Source organism: Lepidochelys olivacea (assembly GCF_965140295.1).
Source record: "Lepidochelys olivacea isolate rLepOli2 genome assembly, chromosome: 1".
Taxonomy (NCBI): domain Eukaryota; kingdom Metazoa; phylum Chordata; order Testudines; family Cheloniidae; genus Lepidochelys; species Lepidochelys olivacea.
The window spans coordinates 310,259,277-310,276,092 of record NC_140411.1 but is presented as its reverse complement, the minus strand read 5'-3'; the positions used below and the strand labels follow the sequence as shown (position 1 = coordinate 310,276,092).

General features: G+C 43.3%; 1 protein-coding gene across 2 annotated transcripts in view; it reads right to left on the bottom strand.

Moving 5' to 3' along the window:
- Window positions 1–16,816, bottom strand: part of CPED1 (cadherin like and PC-esterase domain containing 1) — a 223,990-nt gene that overhangs the window by 42,832 nt on the left and 164,342 nt on the right. For both annotated transcript variants that reach the window (XM_084632653.1, XM_084632652.1), the window contains one exon: window positions 1,205–1,322. In XM_084632653.1, the coding sequence (XP_084488779.1) occupies window positions 1,205–1,322 (118 nt within the window). The remainder of the gene's footprint in view (window positions 1–1,204; window positions 1,323–16,816) is intronic.

The following is a 16,816-nucleotide window of genomic DNA, read 5'->3' as shown; positions in this document are numbered from 1 at the left end:
ATTGATTAGTCTTGTTACAGTGTGTATGACAACACCCATTTTTTCATGTTCTCTGTGACTAAATATCTTCCTACTGTATTTTCCACTGCATGCATCCGATGAAGTGGGTTTTAGCCCACGAAAGCTTATGCCCAAATAAATTTGTTAGTCTCTAAGATGCCACAAGTACTCCTCATTTTTTTTGCTGATACAGACTAACATGGCTACCACTCTGAAACCTGAGGGGGGGAGATTCCCAGATCTCAGGCTGCAGCCCAAGCCAGAATGTCTACGCTGCAATTAAACAGCCCTTAGCCCAAGCCCTGCAAGCCTGAGTCAGCTGGCACAGGCCAACCGTGGATGCCATGTAGACATGCCCTACGTTTCTGCTAGTAGTATATACAGTAGTATGATTTTATTTCCATTTGTCTAATAAAGGAAGATATAGAAATAATTATGGTCTTATCCTGCAAAGACTTCAGCATGTGCATAATTTTATGCACATGAATATTCACATTTGTAAAAATATACAAGCTTAAATTTTTGTGGGATTGGGTCCAATATATTTCCACATTCAAAACTGCATTCCTTCTATTATGAACTGAAGAGCAAGCTTGTTCATATTGACCTGCAGCATATATCTTAATTATTATAAAAAAGACATTTAAACCATGCTATTTGGCTTGTCCATTGTGATGTTTAAATCTCTGTGCACTCGTTTATATAAAAGGGGCATATTTGGGTTAGTTTGTTTATTTAAAAATTTGGTTACTATTTTTGTCTATTCAAAACATGGAATTGGAAACATAAGACTACAGCTGGTAAAAATGCCAATAGGTTTTTTTATTTGCAAAAAAACCCCAAAACAAACTTGTCTAGGGTTTTCTTCAAAAACTTGAAAAAATTTAAGAAAAAAAATTCCATTTAAAAATGTATGTTTTTGATGGAAAATTGTTAGTGAGCTTTACAAATAATAGTTATACAGGGAAACTATCTTCTCTGAGAAAACTGTTTCACTCAGAAAAGAATGTCTCTTAAACCTAAACTGCCTGTGTTAATCATGTAAGTAAAATACGTAAATAAAAGAGTCTGTATAGCAACAAAATTGTGGTTTCGCTTGTGTCTTTTGTGTGCATAGAGAAAGGACAAGGAGATTTTGTGTGTTTTATTTTAGCGGGGTGCAGGTATTTGTTTTTAAAAGGGAGCGAATACATTAAGAACCAACCTTTTGTGTCCCCAGCTTCACAAGTCTTAAACTGTGTCTCTGAAATTGCTGAAAGGTACTCGGAAGACAGAGGCTGTAATCCACAGGACTCCTCCGGCTGAATTAGCGAACCACAGTCCTGAATTACAATGAAATTAATTAAAATCACAGTAGCATATCCAAAGCATTTAACAATATGCATGGTGTAAAAAACTTTTTTCAAGGACAGCTAATGAGAGAGAGAAAATATTTGGATTGATTCTGAAATCCATTTGTCCTTCTCCATTCAACACACTTTCAAATGTGCTATGTACCAGTGATTTGCAACAAACTGCCAACCTACAATCAACGTGAAAAAGGTTGCATTGAGCAGTTCCCCATGCATCATTTTTGTATAAAAATAAATATACTTTAAATTCTAATCGCCATTTAATTCTTACTTGCTGCCCACATTAATTTTATAGAGAAAACCTGCACTCACACAGAACATGTTTACTTGATGATATGTGCCAATTTAGCTTCAAGAAATACATGTATACCAACAATCTCATGTGCAAAGGAAAGACAGACAGAGAAAGAGAAAAGAGGAATCTCAAGAGGAACAAATGATTGAGCTGCCAGAGGGGCTGGCTTGGAAAGATTATTACCTGGGGTGGGAGATGGACATAATGAAATATAATTTACCTCAAGAGTTTGGGACACGCATACCATAGACAAAAGGCAGACCCAATAACGATCCATATACTATATTAACATGAATAACCGTCTATGCCAAAGAATGCTTAAAATTAAAAAAAATTCTTATAGCCTTGATTTTTTCTTTTTCATATTTATAGTAAATGTGTGTGTGCACGGAGATCTACAATTAATACAATCCACAGAGAATAGTGAAGTACTAAATTACACCGATGGAAGAGTATACACTGTAAATACATTTTGTTGAACGGCCTGGTTTCCTGGAATTAGATCATTTCACTGAATGTTATGGACTTTAAAAACCTATATAATGGAATTTAATTAATGTTTGGCACTTTAGAAATCTGGCAGTAACAATCTGGCATAGCAATCATTTTAAAATTAAAAGCCTTAAAGTTTGTGGGTGAATGAGTTTCATTGGCTTCAAGGAAATGAGTCTGTCTGAAAATTGCTTTAGGGGTCTGATCCTGTGAGGCACCACCAATTTCCAGTGGGATTATTCGGGTTCACAACGATTACTGGCATTATTAAGACTTAGCAGGCTTGAGCCCTTATATTCTAAATAATGTATTGTACTGACATTGTTCTTGCATATATAATATACAGCCATCTGTGCTATGGTATAACTGGTATAATTTGTATTGTGCTATTTCTGATATCAGATTACTATATTATAATTTTCTTCATGTATAAAAAGGTGTTTGAATCCCTGCTTTAAATGCTTAGCTCAACCATAACTATGATACTGCGGCAAGTGCCTCCATAATGCATTCACATTTTTTGTCCTATAACTGTGAAAATGAAAAATATGACATGCTATGGAGATCAAAATAATTTTGCTTTTATGACATGAAAAAATATGAAAATCTGACTGCAACATACATTAAGCCATTTATTTAAATACTTTGGTTAAATTAAACATTATTCTATCGCAATTTCAGTACTCTGTAAGTTGATTTTTAATTTTTCATAGGATTATTACTTTTAAACAATTATAAACATACTATACAGTGGCAAACAGTTTAAATAGACAGAATAAACCATATAAAGAATGGACATGTTATAAAAAGATTTTTCACGCTGAAAGGAGAATAAAATGAAATGTTTAGAAGAAGGTAGTGAATTTATACTTCCCCTATTAATTGAACTATACTGATTTTTGTTTAATTCTTTATTTTTCTTAAATGATACTAAAATAAATACATCTACTGAATGTATTTACGATTGCTTCTAAAATGCACAGCAATCAAACTATTTAGGACAATGTTTTTCAGAAAATATTCTTCGCCTCCACCTTCAAATTAGAACCACAAATGAATGACAACCAGTTAGGTCTTTAGACTGTTGCGGTGAAATCCTAGCTCCATTTAAGCCAATAGGATTTGTGCCACTGACTTGAATGGAGCCAGGAAGTCACCCATGAAATCATTAAATACTAGCGTACCTTAATTTTTGCTAAGATTACTCTCGTAGATACACCCAAAACACACAAGCAAACTGCTCTCTCACATAAGGCCTGATTTAACGCCCCTTCAAGTAAGTGGAAAGACTGTCTGACTTCAAATTGATATGGATCATTTTGATGCACAGGACTCACTGTAGTGGAGACAGCTGTATCTCTGTGGTTTTTTGCACTACCACCTTACTCCCTGTTTAGGGTTTCACAGTTAAAGAAGGCTGATATAAGCAAATGAATGACACTGAGTTCTTCTAGTGTCCAACCGTGATGTCCTCTTGGAGTCTCAGGGTCTGGACACACTGTACAGATATTTGACAGTATTACTTAAACTAACAGTAACATCAGAAAGCTTCAACCTTGCAGCACAACAATTTGCACAAGGCTTCACAAGGAAGGCCTAAATTCCTGACTAGCCTGCTCTTTGCTCTCAACACAGTGCCATAAGATAACTTAACAGGGATTTTCTTGTTCAAACTTGTGCACAGTGTAGGTGTTTAAACAAAAAAATATTCTTTGATTTTAATTGAATTCACTGGGTGATACCATCAAGAGCAAATGTTGTCTGGCAGGTTTATAGTCACTGAGTCAGTTTCATTTGTTAAAAAGCACTTGGTCTGAAATACAACATAGATTCTTTAATAGCAGAATTCTCAACTTGGAGCATCTGGCTATGAGAGGTCATGGTACCTGCAGTACTTGAGGGAGGCTCATTTTTGCTTTTACAAAGGTCTAATCTTTTATGATCAAAGACAAGTTTAATATTGCTATATAAAAATGGAGCTGAGGCAGCCAGAGGTCAGACACTAACATTTACTCTAGCTCCATGTATGGTACATTGAGGGCTTTATTAACAGCTTGTGGATTTGTCAAGTTCCCCACAGGTACTGCACTGCTATGACACCCCTCTCACCATGCCCGAAGATGAAACGTCTTGTGATCTTAGGTATGTTTACAAACTATCGCTCACTGTAAAGATGAGAGGCAGCCAAGCAAACTTAAATGATACTTCCCCCTTGTCTCTGCTCCTGTGAATACTCATTTTTAAAGGGCAGTCAGAAAAAGAGCCCTGAACGTCTGGACTGAAATCAAAAGAAAGCTCCACTGAAATACGTATTTCAATACATAGCTAGAATTGATTCTTCATATGACTGGTTTAGCATTTTATTAGTAAACCTCACTTTTATCTTTACAGAAGATTTCTGAGGCAATAGCAAACAAAAAGATAGCAAAGCTTTTCCATGTGTGTCTAGGTAGCTTTCTGTCAACCCCAACCAATATTTAGAGAAGGAAAAAGTCTGTTGGGTGAAGGGGAAATCATCTCTTTCTAAAACAGTCTATAGTGAGCTTGTGCTTTATAAAAAGCATCAATTGCATCTTTTAGGGTATGTCTACACTACAAAATTAGGTCGAATTTATAGAAGTCAGTTTTTTAGAAATCGGTTTTATATATTCGAGTGTGTGTATCCCCACAGAAAATGCTCTAAGTATATTATGTGCATTAACTTGGCGGAGTGCTTCCACAGTACCGAGGCTAGAGTCGACTTCCGGAGTGTTGCACTGTGGGTAGCTATCCCGCAGTCTCCGCTGCCCATTGGAATTCTGGGTTGAGATCCCAATGCCTGATGGGGCTAAAACATTGTCGCGGGTGGTTCTGGGTACATATCGTCAGGCCCCCGTTCCCTCCCTCCCTCCCTCCGTGAAAGCAAGGGCAGACAATCGTTTCGCACCTTTTTTCCTGAGTTACCTGTGCAGACACCATACACGGCAAGCATGGAGCCCGCTCAGCTCACTGTCACCGTATGTCTCCTGGGTACTGGCAGACACGGTACTGCATTGCTACACAGCAGCAGCAACCCATTGCCTTGTGGCAGCAGACGGTGCAATAGGACTGGTAGCCGTCATCGTCATGTCCGAGGTGCTCCTGGTCGCCTGTGTGAGGTTGATCAGGAGCGCCTGGGCAGACATGGGTGCAGGGACTAAATTTGGAGTGACTTGATAAAGTCATTCTCTTTAGTCCTGCAGTCAGTCCTATTGAACCATCTTATGGTGAGCAGGCAGGTGATACGGATTGCTAGCAGTCCTATTGCATCATCTTCTGCCAGGCAGGCAAGAGATGAGGATGGCTAGCAGTCCTATTGTACCACCTTCTGCCGAGCAGCCATGAGATGTGGATGGCATGCAGTCCTTCTGCACTGTCTGCTGCCAGCCAAAGATGTAAAAGATAGATGGAGTGTATCAAAAACAAGAAACAGACCAGATTTGTTTTGTACTCATTTGCAAACCCACCCCCCGGGTCCTTATCTAGGGGACTCATTCCTCTAGGTCACACTGCAGTCACTCACAGAGAAGGTGCAGCGAGGTAAATCTAGCCATGTATCAATCAGAGGCCAGACTAACCTCCTTGTTCCAATAAGAACAATAACTTAGGTGCACCATTCCTTATTGGAACCCTCCGTGAAGTCCTGCCTGAAATACTCCTTGATGTAAAGCCACCCCCTTTGTTGATTTTAGCTTCCTGTAAGCCAACCCTCTAAGCCGTGTCGTCAGTCGCCCCTCCCTGCATCAGAGCAACGGCAAACAATCGTGCATCTGAGTTGAGAGTACTGTCCAGAGCAGTCACAATGGAGCACTCTGGGATAGCTCCCGGAGGCCAATACCATCAAATTGTGTCCTCAGTACCCCAAATTCGACCCGGCACTAATCCACTTGTCAGGGGTGGAGTAAGGAAATCGATTTTAAGAGCCCTTTAAGTCGAAATAAAGGGCTTCATCATGTGAACAGGTGCAGGTTTACATCGATTTAACGCTGCTAAATTCGACCTAAAGTCCTAGTGTAGAGCAGGGCTTAAACAACCGCCCTAGGTTTTCAGCATGATTTAGAGCTAATAACTCTGGATGTTTTGTTTCACCTACAGCATGAGATAGTAACCTGTTATTATGTAGTTACCAGTGCCTACATTATAACTTTTAGTCCAGTAGTTAGAGCACTCTCCCTTTCTCCCACTCTGGCAGACAGGGGTGAATTGAAGCTGGGTCTCCTACATCCCAGGTGAAAGCGCTAACCACTGGACTAAAACCAATAAAGTAGGCCCTTCCTCCTCTTGGATTTTGAATGGGGCCTAATCTGGAAGGTACCGGATCAGGCCCCACATGCAAGTTAGGTGGACAAACCCCTACCTTTCCGTGGTTTGTGAATTGTTTTGGGGCTGAAGCAGGGAGGTAGGTGTCGGGACACTTAGAAAGAAGCAGCAGTACACATGCTCAGAGGCAGAAACGTAGGCACAACTTTTACTCTGAAAAACTTAGATACACCTCTACACCCCGATATAACGCGACCTGATATAACACGAATTGGGACAGAACACAGTAAAGCAGTGCTCTGGGGGGTGGGGCTGCACGCTCCGGTGGATCAGCGCGTCCGGCTCCGACACACTACTCTGAGCGGTGTGTTAAGGGTGCCGGGCCGGGGCCAAGGGGTTTGATAAGGGGCAGAGGGTTTCGGGGGGTAGTCAGGGGCAGGGCCTCCACCCACCCCATGGTCTGGGAGGCAGGAGCTGTGGGGGGGCAGTTTTGGGGGCCTCTCAGGTCCAGAGTGGCCCAGGTGAATAGTGGGGGGCCGGGAGCAGCCCGCTCCGCTTCCCTCATCCCGGCCCCAGCCGTGTCACTTGGGGGAGGGGGCTTGGGGGAAGGGATCCCCCCCGCCATACTCACCAGCGGCGGCAGAAGCAGAGCAGCCCGGCCGCAGCCCACTGCACTCCACCAGCTCCCAGCTGCGGCGCTCCGCTTCCCGCTGCAGGTGCGTGCGGGACCTTTCCCCAACCGCCCCCTCCAGCAACACGGCTAGGGCCAGGGCAAGGAAAGTGGAGCGGGCTGGGGCCGCAGATGAGTGCAGAGGGCATCCTTTCCCCAACCCTCCCGCACTCACCGGCGATGGGAAGCAGAGCGCTGCGGCTGGGAGGTGGCGGAGTGGAGCGGGCTGGGGCCATGTTGCTCCGCTTCCCGCTGCTGCTGGCGAGTGCCTGTCAGGGGGTTGGGGTGTGGATAGGGGTCGGGGCAGTCAGGGGACAGGAAGCAGGGGGGTTGGGTAGGGGGTGGGGTCCTAGGTGTGATTAGGGATGGGGGGCCTCTGGGAGGGAGCAGTCAGGGGACAAGGAGCGGGGGGCCAAAGCAAGTTCGATATAACATGGTTTCACCTATAACGCGGTAACATTTTTTTGGCTCCCAAGGACCACGTTATATTGGGGTAGAGGTGTACTCAGCGAGTTTAGGTGCCTACAGAGTTTGGGGGGAGTTTTGTGGACCACAATGAAGTCAAAACTGGGATTTACACCTAAAACAGGAACTTAGGCACCGACGTCTGGGGTTCAAGCACCAAAGTACTTTCTTGACTCTCACCCTAAGTGCTCAGTGCAGAACACTGAGCAGTATTCTGTGTCAGTCTTACTGAACAAATAAAGGAGCAGTGTATCAGAGCTTATCGTGAAATAATAAGAAATATATAACTAAGCTCATGGGCAACTGATTTTTAGCATTAAATACCATGGATAGGTACTGAGAAATGAAATCCCACCTCCTTCTACTATCACAAACCCAAGCTTCCAGAATGGTGGAAGACATACACCTTCTTTGTTCATCAAAATGGAGCAGAAGAGGCCTTGCACGTCTCCCACTCATTTCCTGATCTCCCAGCTACACTATCTTGTCCACTGTTAGCTCTGCATCCTTAGAAGCCATGCAATCATTAGCGCACTGTAGCTGATCAGATCTCCTTTAAGTGGCCTGTGGCACGCCTGCCCTCCCTTTACAATGTTGACATTACTGCCCTACTTCATTTAACTCTGTTTAAATTTTAGATATGACAGAATCAAACTTCTTGCAAAGCAGGCTATTTTGAATGCTCTCTACGTCTTTTTAGTCTCACTGGGGCTACTTGATCTGGTTCTATTTAAACTAATGCATATTTCTCATTAAATTCTTTCATCTCTCTCTTTTTAGCCAATCTAGCTCTACTTTTTTATACATAGCTAAAACTTGATGCAAAGTGATTAAAAATGGAACTCTGAAAGGAATGCTAATAAAATTAGTCAAAGAATGAGCTATAAAAAAGTGAAATTATAGCTCATTGGGAGGCAATAAATCGTGAGCAGATGGATTAGTTCCACTCTATCAACTTTATTATTACTGCAGTAACAAATGAGGGAACAGTCAGCATGCTGACTTCTATTCAACTTGCTCTCTATATCTGGCTGAATTAATCAGCGATAGATGAACCACCAAAGATTCAGATGTTCAGTTTGATTCAGCTCAACACCCAATAATGTAGTTGCTTAAATGAAAACCGATTAAGCTTGCAAAAATGGAAATCTCATGCAAGTGGTGGTCTCTTCAGAAATTTCAAGTACTTAAAATCAATGAGAGTTAGGCACCTAAATATCTCTATGGATCTGGGCCTTAGTTTCCCTATGCCTCAGTTCCCCATCTGTAATATTGGAATAATATGCCAGGCATGTTGTGAAACAATTACAATAAATACATTGTGAGGAAAACAGCTTCTGCAGTAATAAGGGGCCATAAAAGTACCATAACTAGAAAAGGAGGGAAGCCAGTAAGCTAGAATCTGGTGGTTGCTCCTTACAGCATGCAGCCTGAAGTTGGGAGGTGGAGGAGGATATGAAATGCTGGGAGTTTGACAATATTGGCAGGGCAAGGCAGGAACATAAGACACAAGAGCTGAAATGTGAGTAAGGTGGAGCTGTGCAGTCTTATATTGTTTTAAATTAAATGATATGATTGACAATTAGAAAGATAAGGTGGGTGAGGTAATGTCTTTTATTGGGCCAACTTCTGTTGGTGAGAGAGACCCACTGTCGAGCTACACACAGCTCTTCCTCAGACCTGGGAAAGGTACTCAGACCATCAGAGCTAAATACAAGGTTGAACAGATAGTTTAGCATAAGTAATTAGCACATATGACGATAAACTATCTGTTTCACCTTGTATTTAGCTGTCACTCTGAGTATGTTTCCCAGACCTGAGGAAGAGCTCTGTATAAGCTCAAAAGCTTGTCAGAAGTCAGTCCAATACAAGATATTACCCCACCCACCTTGTTTCGCTAATATCCTGGTACTACAACAACACTGCATACAACCATTGACAATTCACACTGGATTTTAATTTTTGTCTAGGAATATAATGTAAATCTTTTTCATGCCATTTTCTTTTCCAGTCCTATATATTCACCTGGAATATCTACAAAATAATGTTACACCTCCACTGATCTGAACACTGAAGGAAGAATGTCATGTCTACACTGTGGTGTCTTTTGATAGAATTTAGGCACCTACTCTACTTTGGCACTTTTGAAAATCCCCCTAGATACCTATCTGCAACTTAAGGCACTTAAATACATTTGAAAATCTGGCCCTAAACACTTGTTGACTGAACTGTGGCCACAAATGCGTCTCATCCTGAGACCACAGCAGATGTAAAATGGCTTCCTCTATAATGGGGATGATAAGCTCGGGAAACAAACAAGACATTATTTTGCTGAGTGTGAACTGCTTATCAACAGAAATATTTCAAGTTTCATACAATAATTCCAATGACTTTTCATGTCCTGTGTAACAATATTAATGAATTATTTTAGTTAGAATGAGGGTAAGTGGGTAATGGTTCCAAATCATCACCCTCTTGACAGCCCAGTAGTCAATGCAGGGCCTCTGGGAACCATCCTTGTTTTTCACAAAGATGATCAGGGCCCCTGCTGGAAAGGTGGATGGCTGGATAAAGCCCTTCTGCAGATTCTCCCACAGATAGATGTTAAGGGCCTGGTGCTCTAGCTTGGAAAGGGTGTACACGTGGTTGAATGGAATTTCAGCACCTGGCTGAAGGTTGATAGGGTGTATCTGTGGTGTGGGGGGAAGGTGCCTGCATTTCTGTTGTCAAATACATCTGCAAGGTCATAGTACTTGTGAGGTATTTCAGTGGTGGCAGACAGGATGGTCGGGTCTATTCCCATGGGTCTATTCCCTCGCTGCAGAGATTCCCCAGATAATGACATGAACAGCAGAGGATACCAGTTTGCTTTGGTCTCTGGAAGACAGAATCGTTGGCAGTAGTGGGAGAAAAAGTGTACTGTCCCTAATCACCAGTATATACGGGAACCATGGGCAGAGAGCAAGAGCATTCCCAGAATGACCAGAGAGTGGGAGACCTGAATCAACCTGAACTAAAAAGTCTCCCAGTGCCTCTAGAACAACATTTCTCAAACAGGGGTCTGCGAGGGAACTCCAGGGGGGTCCATGGGCCCTGCGGATCAACTCCTCTCCCTCCCTCTTTGAGCCTCCTGCAAGCCGTGGAACAGCTTGAAGCAGGGATGGAGTGCACTTTGGGGAGGGGGCAGAATCATGTCTGGGGCCACCGGCCCCACTGATCACCTCCTCCCGCTGTTCCCCTGCATGCAGGAGGTGCTGGGAGGGAGGGGGAGGAGGGGGTATTGGGGCGCTCGGGGGAAGAGATGGAAAGAGGCAGGGAAGAGGAGGGAAAAGGGGAGGGTCTGGAGCTGAGCAGGGGTTCACAGCAAAATTTTAAATCAAAATGGGGGTCCTTGGGTTACTAAAGTTTGAGAACTGCTGTTCTAGAGGGTAATAACCCCTAAAGGGGTGGTCTGGTGGGTGACCAGCCCTGAAGGTAGAAGCGACACATCAGTGGATCCAGGGAATTTTTATACATGGCAGGGATACCATAGGCCTTAGCCACATCTTGGTAGATAACATTACCTGAGGTCCCTGAGCTGATTAGAGATTCCAAGTGGACCACTGGGCTCATCGGGAGTAGGATCTGCAATGGCAGTTGGAGATAAGTCAACGGTGGGTTCGGAGTTGCTGATGTCCTAACAGGTGCATGGAGGTCGAGAGTCTTTGAAGAGGAATGAGACTGGTGCAGCCTGGACCCCCTTACTGAGGCTTAGGCTTGGTGTTTCCTGACCCCGAAATTGGTCTGACCTTTGCAGTCCATCTGGTGAAGGTCTGCTGTCACTATGATACAGACACAGGTCCAAAGTTCAGCATCATTTTTTCTCAGCCTCAGACAGATGTGGTCAGGCCTGGTCAATGTATGTGGGTTTGGGTCCTGGAGTGGGGTGTGCGGTTGAGAGATAGGGGGCCAGGGCCTTGTCAGGGTTCAGAGTCTGGGCTACATTCATGATGCCACTCAGTAAGGGGGTTGCCAATTCTGATACACAGGTCAATCTGGTTGTTGAGATGGGGTGGTAGCTCAATCTGTGCTACTTTGTCCTTTATATTATCATGCAGCCCAATCCCAAACTGATGGCATTGCATGGCCTCATCCCACTCGGTGTCTGTGGAGAGGCAATGGAAGTTGGCAGTGTACTGGGCAGCTAATCAATGCCCTTTCTGTAGTGTTTGCAGCACAGCTTCAGACGTTCAGGTGCAGAGGGGGTCACTAACGATAACTGACACATCCTGAATGAACTGCTCCAACTGACCCAGGATGGGGCTGGACTATTCCAAGAGTGATGAGGCCTGGGCCAAAGCCTCCTTCGTGAACAGACTAATGATGAACCTTTCCCTGGTTTGGGGGGAAAGACTGGGAGTGTAGCAAGAAGAACTGGCATTCGTTTAAGAAACCTCAGACTGACCACGATATATTTGTCCAGCAATGGGACCTTTGGTTTCTGGGGGAAAAGTGCCACGGTTCCCGGTGAAGTCACCTGGGCTTGTATGGCTGCATTCTGGGCCGGCAGGGTGGCCACCTGTGCCTGCAAGTTCTGTATGACCCCCATCAGCTCCACCAGAGAAAAATTGTCCTCAGTGCAGTCCTGCAGGGAGGTGGGCCCCTAACGTTTGTATTGGGCTGCTCAAACTATAGCCGACCGGGCCACGGGCAGTCAGGCACAGGGTGGAAATCAGAGTTTGGCCTACTGGTTAGAGCTGGGTCCAGATGGGGACAGAGTCCAGGAAATGAGCCGAGTGTCAGTACTGGAGGGACGGAAGCTGAATGCCAGACCTGGAGGGTCAACCAGAGATGTAAGCCAGAGTTACTACTGGGGAGTTAGCGCAGCCAGAAATCTAGCACCCCGAGGGGAACAGGGATTGGAGCAGAGCAGGAGCAGGGACTGGAAGCAGGAACTGGAAAAAGGGAGAGCAAAGCCGCAGGCACCATATGCATTGAGAAGCCTCTGATCTGCTGTGGGGGCCAGGCCTATAAGAAGGCCTGCTAAATCAGCAGCCAATCAGGGGCTATGGCCACTCTGTCAGTTCCAAGGCAGTACAGCTGGACTCATTAGTTGTCAAGCTGTGAAGTTAGTCCAGGAGCAGGCCAGCCGCTAGTCCGGCCTCTGACACTCAGTCACTGAGTCCTTAGACCTCTGACATTCTCTGTAATGTCTCATTTTGACAGTGTAACTATCTTTTGTTCATAGGTACATACAGTATGAATTAGGTACATTTATGATACTACATTTATGAAGATTAGAATAAGTAAAAATAATTCAGGTAAGGATTAGTGAGGCATCACTCTTACACTAGTAGAGCTTTGAGAATCTGAAAAGCTGAGAGGTTGTCTCAGTAGTAATTCAAACAAAGAAATTTGACTTTGGTGAATGATCAATCAACCTCACTTTGTTAAAAATCAACTTCTAAACATGTGTTTTGCAAAATATTTCAAGCTGTTCACGTTTCTTGTAAAAAAAAAGTAATTAGCTACAGCCTTTTTTTCTTCAGATAAAAAGTGAAGATTTCTGTGGGCTTTTCTATGACATTTTCTAAGTGAGCATGCGTTTCTAATTCAGTAAATCTTATTTTTCCTCTGTAAAAACAATCACAAAGGGCTAGATTCACAAAGGGACTTAGGCACTATATCATATATCTCCCCCTAGATGCCCTGCTGCCGAGTGGAGTTCTCAGCCCCAAGTTAGGCACCCAGGCTCCCAATACAATATACGGGGCGAGTTAGTTCATCTTAACTAGCCAATAGGAAACACAGATGAAAGGGGCAGCACTTAGGCTCAGCTATCTTATAGAAAGGTCTTCAGCCTTGATTTGAAGACTTCAAGAGATGAAGAAACCATCATCTCCCTGGGTAGTTTGTTCCAATAATTAACAGTGAGGGTGATTAAGAATTTGTGCCTTATTTCCAATTTGAATGTGTCTGGCTTTAACTTTCAGCCATTTATTGGTTACATTCCCTGCTATATAATCATTTCAAATTACCATTTTAAAAATAAGCAAAAACCATTTGATCCATGAAATGAAAAATGTCTGTTTTTACAAAATGGAGTACTAGATATAACCAATACATTTAAAAACAAATATTGGAAAAGTATAGCAAAATATTCTTTTTCTTTTTAATAGTCATAGAAGACAAATAGTTTTTGTTTAGTTTCTTAGAGGATTTAAAAGTTACACAGAATGAAAATAAAATCAAGCCAAATGAGGTGTATTTTGAATCATCTTGAAAAATTATTATAGTGTTTTCTTTACACTTGCTAATGCTAAATCAAGTTATTTTTTTTAGCTATTTTAAAAAAAGGATGGCATGTGTTTCTTTGGATTTGCAAAGAGAAATTTTTCAGCTATCTTAAAATGAGTCAAAGCAACAAACCTCTCATTTTCTAAAACAGCATTTGATCAGCCATTGGGTAGGATACGTAACATCTGTGTGGAATCTGGAATTCTACACTCTTGCACTGGCGTAAATCTGGTTCAACAGTTATTCTGGGTTTACACTGATGCAAAAGAGAGCAGAATTTGTCCCTTTATTTTGAGAAGGATTAAAAAGGGTCTATAAAACACTGGAGGGTATGGAGGCAAACTATCAGACTTCCTGGGTGTTGTTTTATTTTGTTTGTTTTCAATATGCGTACTGCTCATGAGGCATACTGGGACTGGCAGCAAGGCAATATGAGCTGAAGTCAACAAAAGTGGGGGCTGCTGAGCATCATGCAGGAATCTTTTTTCTTTTCTTTTTTTAAAACAAGATTCACATGTCTGCAGTGTGTATTAACAACTGTGGATGTTCAGTGAACTTCTGCACAAATACTTTTATGTGGAAACTTGGGTTATACTCCAGAACATGTAAGGACCTGGAGGATTTCATTTGAATCACATAAGGTCTGGAGAATATCAAGGAGGCAGCTAAGAGCCCTGGGAACATCAACAGGATCAGACTGTTCTGAGGCTGTTCTTCCACCCAATGTGACAAGTGCAATTTGTTCCTGCCTTTCATGTAAAGACAGCAGCTACATATGTGTTGAGGGATCATATCTGAAAAGCATACTGCTCTGTTAGCCAACAGGAGGCATTTCCCTTTGCTTGTATTTACAGTCTGCACATAAGCGCAAGTTTCTACAGACCCTGAACAGCACCGACGGTGTATGGCCATGTATTTTGACGTTGCTTTTCACCATGCAGAGACTATATAAGGCTAGATTCTTTATCAGTGACACTGTTGAATGCCAGACTCATTCAAGTGAACTTTGTTAGGCTGTATGCTCCTTACTTGCAATGTGGAAAATTAGTATGCAAAAATGAATGAACTATAAGTCAAACCTTGGTGAAAAGGGCCCATACTTGCTCTGAAATAAAAACAGCCAACTCTAGTTTAAAGAATAGTCTTTATTTTCAGGAGTGCGGAATTATTTTATTCTCTTTCATGGAAAATATCACTCCTGGTGTGGACGGCCAGTCTGAGGCATTCCGCTCACCTTAAATACTGGAGTGTGCAATGGGGACAGATATGGGAGCAGAGGGTAGGGCTGAGCTAACCCTCTGTAGATAGGGGCTGTGGATTCTATAAAATGCATATTAATTGGCAATAACTTTCAGCATAAGTGCGGTGAGGGGGAAATCAGGTAACGTACTTGTGCACGTACACAAGAGGAGAGCCTTTAAAAAAAGATATGTGGCAACAGTGCACGTACTGGAGAGCAACGATAAGCCCTTACCCCTTATCCCACCAGTGTACTGGGACACAGGTACACAATTCATATTGGGCTTGATGGCAGCTAACTTGTCATCCAGCATTCTGAAAGCTGTAGATGTATTTGACTACATTTTAATCTGTCCAACTAAAAACGAACAAGTGAAGGATTTGTCCCACAAGATCCATGCATCAGCTGGAGACCAAAGCCATATGCTAGAGACTGTGTGCTTCTAAACTGTCCCATTGACTCTCTCTTCCCTATCCTGTCCCCTGACAGTCTGGCTCCACTGGAGCCTCAATGCCAGGGGCTTCCCAGATGCTATTTTTCCATTGAAGGTTCCTGTGCAGGGAGTAAACTATGGAGGGTCTCCACAGAAAAGCAAATATAGTGAGAGGCCGCTTTTCAGCAGATATTATTAATCACATTTATTACAGTATTGCCTAAGGACCAACCAAGAACGGGGCCCCACTGTGCTAGGCGGCGTACAGAGAAAGAACAGATTATCAAATTTGCAGATGAGCCTGGAGACAATCAATCAATGATCTTCCAGTGTATTACTAATTTTGTTAAATCAGCTAAAGACTGTTTCTCATGAGTGAAGGCATCATTGCACTTTCGAAGCCATTCAAAATAGTATATCGATGAGGCTTTTCCAACTGTAACCCTTCTGCCAGTAGAGTCAGCAGCAACAAGGGCCAGGTTCAATATCATGGGGTTCCTCTGAAAAATACAAAAGAGAACTGGCTCAACCCTCTTCTCCCATAATATGGGGAAACTAACCACCACCTTTGGCCCCTCTATGAAGCAATTCTTCCCCATTTGCAAGCACTGAGGCTGCGCATAACAAAAGAAAACTTCCATTAAAAGGGAAAGGGAACCCAGCAATTTGGGGAAACACCACAACTCTAAAGCATGTGACCATAAGCAAATGCCACCACACGGTACATTGGGCAGTACTTTGCCTCACTTCCCACCTTGCAATGTGAAATGCCAATGAACCAATGTCCCTTCAACGTATCACTCCCCTTTCCCTCCACTGCATCCCCCTCACAGTTGGCAGTCAATGGTCAAAGACCCAGAGTTCAGAGGTGTGTTCACCTCACACTCCTGAAAGGAGGCAGGGAAAGGGGCAATTGAACAATGCCTTTGCTTCTGCCACCACCTCTGCAATTAGCTTGCTGCTGCTTCTGCCACTGTATTCTGCCACCACTCACCACTGCTACTGCTGTTATCCCTTCTGTGATGGCATGTTCTGAGGTTCCACCACTTAGCCCAGCTCGTAGTGATTTCACGGCAGAGTGGGGAACCTCTCGGCTGCTGCCTCTTCATTATCTTTCACGGCAACACTGTCACCACACTCAGATCAAAGGCTGAGCCCCTCGCCCTGCTCATAAGTGATTTCAGCCTACACTACCAGGTAGAACACCTGTCCCCACCCCATCTGACTCTCTCTAGGATTGGGCATCGCTATCCCCTGCTTAGCAGTGAGATTCAGTTTAGGGTGACCCCTCTCAACCAGGGCATGCTCAGTACAG